The sequence below is a fragment of the Thalassophryne amazonica genome, chromosome 4 (assembly GCF_902500255.1).
Source record: "Thalassophryne amazonica chromosome 4, fThaAma1.1, whole genome shotgun sequence".
In the NCBI taxonomy this organism is placed as follows: domain Eukaryota; kingdom Metazoa; phylum Chordata; class Actinopteri; order Batrachoidiformes; family Batrachoididae; genus Thalassophryne; species Thalassophryne amazonica.
In genome coordinates, this window is record NC_047106.1 from 143,294,799 (window position 1) to 143,301,856 (window position 7,058).

General features: G+C 41.7%; 1 protein-coding gene across 1 annotated transcript in view; it reads left to right on the forward strand.

Annotated features, from left to right (window-relative positions):
• The first annotated feature begins 1,856 nt into the window (after positions 1-1,856).
• arrb1 (arrestin, beta 1) overlaps positions 1,857-7,058 on the forward strand; it is a 261,216-nt gene continuing 256,014 nt past the window's right edge. Inside the window, 1 exon segment of the mRNA XM_034168704.1 lies at positions 1,857-2,134. Within this exon segment, the coding sequence (XP_034024595.1) occupies positions 2,115-2,134 (20 nt within the window). The 5' untranslated portion in view covers positions 1,857-2,114.

Genomic DNA, 7,058 nt, shown 5'->3' on the forward strand with positions numbered 1-7,058 from the left:
CTGGGGTACCAGGACTTGGCGGCTCTGGTGTGTTGCAGGCCTCCGGCTGGCGGTGGAACTTTGTGGGTCCCGGCTCTTCTCTGGATAGGCGTCTCCTACCCTCGGGCCTGCCCATGTGTCACCATTATTATTAATTGGACTCTGCATATTTGGAATCCGTTTGCACCTTTTGCAAAATAAATTGTTATTTATTGGTATTCCTATTGACCGCTCATTTACGCCCCCTAACGTGGGTCCGTGCATTCACTTTCTCAACACATTCTTTATATTTTGAATGTTTGGACGCTGCTTTAACTCCTCACACTCACCGATCCACAGTCTCACCCCACAAAATGAAATGCCGAATCTTTTCTTGTTTGTACAGATTTTATTAATTTTAAAGTTATTTTCCCTCTTAATTGATATCCCTCCTTTCTATCCATGAACAATTTCTGTGTATTTTTGGTAAAAGGTTATTTTTTTTGCTTTGTACAAGATCTGTGCTGTTTGGAATTTTACTATGTCTGTTATTTGTAATATTTTTGTCTTTAAGAAGAGTGAGTGAGTCTGGTCTCGATAGTGACATTATGAATGACCCGTGTTGCCCTTTTTTGAAGAATAGTTAGTGATTTTATTGAACTTGTGTAGTTTTTGCTCCAGATCTCCACACACTCATTGAAATCCGGAGAGTGATTTATGATCCAGAACGTTTTGCTTTTTTAAATGCTGAAATACTTCTTGATAATTTGGTTTGTATATTTTTGATGTGTGGTTTCCAACTGATTTTCTCATCTATTGTTACCCAAAGAAATGTATTTTCATTCACCCTTTCAATCTGCACCCCATCGATCTGTATTTGTACCTGCTCATTTCTTCTGCAGTTCCAAATAACATTAGTTTTGTTTTATTTAAGTTTAGTGACAATTTGTTTCAGTCAAACCATATTTTCAGTTTAATTTCTTCAGTGATTTCCTCCAGAACTATCTGCCAAACTAGAAAACTGCTGCATCCTAGTAAGAGCAGAATACTACTGGAATGAATTTGAATAAGGAAAGTTGGGTTTTTTTTTTTCACTAAATGGATGCTGCACTCACTGCAGTTTATTGTCTGGAATAGTCCCAGAATGCATTCTAGAATTCAGACTTTTTGTTGGGGGGGGGGTCAGCTTTTTTAGTTTTTCACCACTTTAATCCCTGGATGCCCTTCCTGATGTAACCTTGCTCATTTTTGTGGGCTTGGGGTCGGCACTCAATATTATATACTTATTATTAGATTGTAATTGTTGACACATTCTTGTGTTCAGCAGCTTTTTGTTAAAACTGCTGGGACCAACAGCCTTATATCCTGACTGCTCCAAAGAAAACTGTAAATATGATGATTTGGTTTAAAGATAATTCTCATATATACTTTAATTAAACAGTTGGAATTAAAGCTGAGCATCAAGACACAAAAGCAGCTTCTTTCCGTCCGTAGCTTGACTTATAAATAACGCCAGACACCCCCACTGACCCTGCCCCCCTCCCCCCCACTGTACATCTGCAGGCCTGCACAGCCCCGTTCCACTATATTTATTTGACAGTAAACATAGTTTTGCCCATTTGTCTATTTGACTCCGTTACTTGTTACAGAAGTATTTTCTCCTTTTCTTTTGTTGGTGTTTATGCACCAATGACACCAGATCAAATTCCTTGTTGTATGTGAGAATTTACTTGGCAATATATTCAATTCTGAACATTTTAAGCCCACTGCGGTGGAGAACAGAGACAAGATTACAAACAGTGCCTGTCCAAATACTTATGGACCAGACCCTGTCAGACCTTCAGAGTTCTGTGAGTTCAGAACCAGAATTTCTCAGCAGCTGATGTAGAATAAAGGAAAACCATCAAGACCAGAACCAATTACAACATCAAAGATGTCCCCTTTAAGTGCTGATTAGAGAGGGAGGGGTCAGAGTGAGGGAGGAGGACAGCAGAGCATGATGGGAGTGTGTGTTTCCTCTCGCTGAGGAGACACTTTGTGTCTGACAGCATGACGACAGCCTGAGAGAGAGAGCTCCGTCTCCACGGTAACCGCATCCCTTCAGCCTCCTTCATCGTCGGTCTTGCTGCTTGTTGCCACCAACCAGCCCGCTCAGGATGGGAGATAAAGGAACCAGGTAGGGTTCTGGTTCCACACAGAACCTTCGGAAGGTTATATAACGCTACCTCTGTGCCATGGCAACTGAAAAACCTGAACAGACCCAAGTCCTGTGACTGAAGTCTGGTTTTCATTAGCGTGATACTAATGTGTGTGTGTGTGTGTGTGTGTGTGTGTGTGTCAGATTCTTTATATCACATTTGGGACGGGTGTGTGTCATTTTACAGTGAATTTGATTTGGACCTGATTCAGATGTCTGTCTGTGATTGACAGGAGACAAATGTCACCTGTCCTGATAAAACAATCTGATGAGAAGGAAGCATAAGTGAAGAGAGCCCCAAATCCTCCAGAACAGAATCAGTGCTGTCAAAACATAAAGATAATTTTTAAAAAGCAGAAATGTGTAGACAGTGACAGAATGGAGCACAAGCACGACAGGAAATGTGCAAAAATGAGCCACACGTGCAATATTCCACTTAAAATGTGCAGCAATGAGCTGAAAATATGCAATAATGAGCCATACATGTGCAATAATGCACTGAAAATATGCAGTAATGCACTGGAAATGCTGAGAATGTGCAACAAGATGAAAATGTGCAGTAATGCAATGAAAATATATAATTATGAGCTGAAAATGTGCAATAATGAGCCATACATGTGTAATAATGCACTGAAAATATGCAGTAATGCAATGGAAATGCTGAGAATGTGCAACAAGATGAAAATGTGCAGTAATGCAATGAAAATATACAATTATGAGCTGAAAATGTGCAATAATGAGCCATACATGTGTAATAATGCACTGAAAATATGCAGTAATGCACTGGAAATGCTGAAAATGTGCAGTAATACAATAAAAAGATACAATTATGAGCTGAAAATGTGCAATAATGAGCCATACATGTGCAACAATGCACTAAAATGTGCAGAAATGTGCAATAATGCCCTGGAAATGCTGAAAATGTGCAATTATGCACTGAAAATGTGCAACAATATGCTGAAAATGTGCATACATAATTGTGCAGTAACTGTTGGTGTGCAGGAAGTTGCGGCCTCAATGTGGTGCCCCCTGAAATGTAGCTCCTCTTCCTGTTTTTTTTTTTTTTTAGGGGCATTGCTACACATAAATCTCCCCCCCATGATTCATGATTCTTTTTAAATATATCCATCCATCCATCCATCCATTTTCTTCCGCTTTATCCGGAGTCGGGTCGCGGGGGCAGCAGCTCAAGCAAAGCCGCCCAGACCTCCCGATCCACACACACCTCCTCCAGCTCCTCCGGGGGAACCCCAAGGCGTTCCCAAGCCAGCCGAGATGTAGTCCCTCCAGCGTGTCCTGGGTCTTCCCCGGGGCCTCCTCCCAATGGGACGTGCCCGGAACACCTCTCCAGTGAGGCGTCCAGGGGGCATCCGAAAAAGATGCCTGAGCCACCTCAGCTGGCTCCTTTCGACGTGGAGGAGCAGCGGCTTGACTCCGAGCTCCTCCCGAGTGACCGAGCTCCTCACCCTATCTCTAAGGGAGCACCCAGCCACCCTGCGGAGGAAACTCATCTCGGCCGCTTGTACTCGCGATCTCGTTCTTTCGGTCATGAGCCAAATCTCATGACCATAGGTGAGGATCGGAACGAAGATCGATCGGTAAATCGAGAGCTTTGACATTTTTTTTTTTTTTTTGCCTCTTTTTAAATATGAAATAGTAAAAAAAAAAAAAAAAGAATGTCAGGTGAAAAACAATCCACCAATCAAATGACAGCTCTTTTGTATGAACTCTAAATCAATGATTACTGTCATTGAAACAACTCTGGGCCTGGTTTCATAAAGCAGTCTAATCTTGTTTAGTCAACTAAACTCACTTAATCGAGTAATCCTTTGATGTTAGTCTTTGCACAAAGTGCTTAGTCTGCTAAAGTTTCGTGTTACCTGACTAAAGTTTTTAGCCTGATACAGAGGAGGCTAATCTTATTTTAGTCAACAAAACTTAAGTGTCTTACCTCAAAAATGGCAGCTATCAGGTACCACCACGTGATGGAACACTCAAGAGCAGCCCTACGTCGCTCGTATTCCTCTAAAAGGAGAAGCTTCCTCTGCTTTTGGCCGTGGTTTCAGCAGACGACTGTCATGTGATGTATTTGTGACAGTTCTCACACAAGCCACCAGGTGTCGTTGTTACACTGAGCAGCGTTGTGTGCACGAAACGGCTTGACAGAAGTGTAGAAGAACTGCTGAGCTAAGAGCTAGAGCATTGTTCTGCAGTACGTATATGTCCGTAAATGTTAATAAAGCCAGTTAATGAGGTCTAGGGGGGGTCTTCCAGGCACATACAACTGGGAGGAGACCCAGGGCACACTGGAGGGCTTATATTTGGTTTGGATTATTGGTGACTTTGGAGTGCCTCGGAAATGTTGGAGGACTTGGCTGAGGACAGGGAAGTGTGGGATGAGCTGCTTGACCTTCTGCCTCCAGGACCCAGATGAATGAATGATTGAACGATGATGAAAATCACAAACACACTATCACCCCGCCCCCAATCCAAAGTGATGCGCACAACCCTGCTGCCAAAACTACAAACTCTTCCATCAGCTGTCAACCCGCCTCCAACAACGATGACGGCAAAATGACAAGTTCAGCTCGGTCACAGCGCCCGCTTCAGGGTGTTATATATTAATTCATGTCATTATCTACATTTAGATAAAAGTAATCGGTAATTTTAGGGACTTCTCCATACAATCTGGATCTTTCAACGTGTCCGTCAGGTGATGGTTAGCATTTCCAAGGGGAGAAGACGAAACGTAATGTTCAAGTGGGAGGGGAGTTTCCCCTTCACTTTAGCACCAGTACCCCATTTCTTAGTCACCGTTGGGGTGATTTCAGGGAAAACAGAAATCCTCCTGCCTATGCGGTTGGGAGGCATCTTGAGCTTGGTGGAGGATCTGCTTCTGAACTGAAAAAACCAGAGGATGAGAAGGTTCCACATTTTTGGGCCTAGCACACAGGGTGCAATGTGCCCGGTTCAGTCCAGGTTTGTCATCTGATGTAAGTCCTTCAAACACCGGGCTGTAACCTCGATGGGGTGGAGACCTTCAGGACCCTCAGGCAAACCACCAAATGGGTCTTATTCCATCTGAGACGTCCCTCCAGATCCTCGGAATTCCTGGACAGGGAATAAACCAGATTGGTTCACATGCTAACATTAGCCTGTAGCTTGGTTGACACAGCGTCATCTGGGCTTTCATTAGCGCAGATTTTATTGATGACGTCAGAGTGCATTTTGTCAATTTTTTGGCCTGTGGTCCCTGTGGTCACCTCTCGCTGCCTGGTCCTGTTCTGTCATTTCCCATGGGGGGGCTCTGCGCTGTGTGGTGCTGACCATGACCTCAGGTCCCCTGCATGCCGCGGGGCTGTTCCTCAGGGTAGGGGACAGGTGGTGCCAGTGGGACACCTCTCACACCATCACGATATCACGCGTCTCCTGTGTGGATGGATCTGATCCCAGCATTCACAGGACGAGAGGACACAGACAGACAGACACATTCACACCTACTGTCCATTTACAACAACAATGAACGCGTGTCATCATTGAGGACTTTGCTACTCCGAGTGTTTCAGTTTTACTACAGCAGTTCTGCATTAAGTGGAATTAATGAGACATTAAAAATCTGTTTGTTTAATTTTTAATGAACAAATAAATGAACACAAATGTTATGGAGCCATTTGGACTGAAGGTGTTGTTGTTCTCAGTGGACAGTGGAGCTGGTACAGTCACAGACAGACAGTGTGGTCAAAGGATTACACACACTTTTTCTGGTCATTTTGTTCTTTTAATCATGTCTTTGGCCTGCTCTTTTGTTTAATGATTTAACATCAATGTGATGTCAGTGAAAAAAAAAAGAACAGGGTGAACAGGTTTGAATTTATTTTGAATCTTCTCTGATCCACACAGAGTCAAAATTATACACAGACTCAAATATACACACAGACGAGAATATACACAGACGAGAATATATACACACAGACTAGAATATATACACACAGACGAGAATATATACACAGACTCAAATATACACACAGACGAGAATATACACACAGACGAGAATATATACACAGACTCAAATATACACACAGACGAGAATATATACATAGACGAGAATATATACACACAGACTAGAATATATACACACAGACGAGAATATATACACACAGACTAGAATATATACACACAGACGAGAATATATACACAGACTCAAATATACACACAGACGAGAATATATACACACAGACTCAAATATACACACAGACTCAAATATACACACAGACGAGAATATATACACACAGACTAGAATATATACACACAGACGAGAATATATACACAGACTCAAATATACACACAGACGAGAATATACACACAGACTCAAATATACACACAGACTCAAATATACACACAGACTAGAATATATACACACAGACTCAAATATACACACAGACGAGAATATATACACACAGACTCAAATATACACACAGACGAGAATATATACACACAGACTAGAATATATACACAGACTCAAATATACACACAGACTAGAATATATACACACAGACTAGAATATATACACAGACTCAAATATACACACAGACTAGAATATATACATACGAGAATATATACACACAGACTAGAATATATACACAGACTCAAATATACACACAGACTAGAATATATACATAGACGAGAATATATACACACAGACTAGAATATATACACACAGACTCAAATATACACACAGACTAGAATATACATAGACGAGAATATATACACACAGACTAGAATATATACACAGACTCAAATATACACACAGACTAGAATATATACACACAGACTAGAATATATACACAGACTCAAATATACACACAGACGAGAATATATACACACAGACTCAAATATACACACA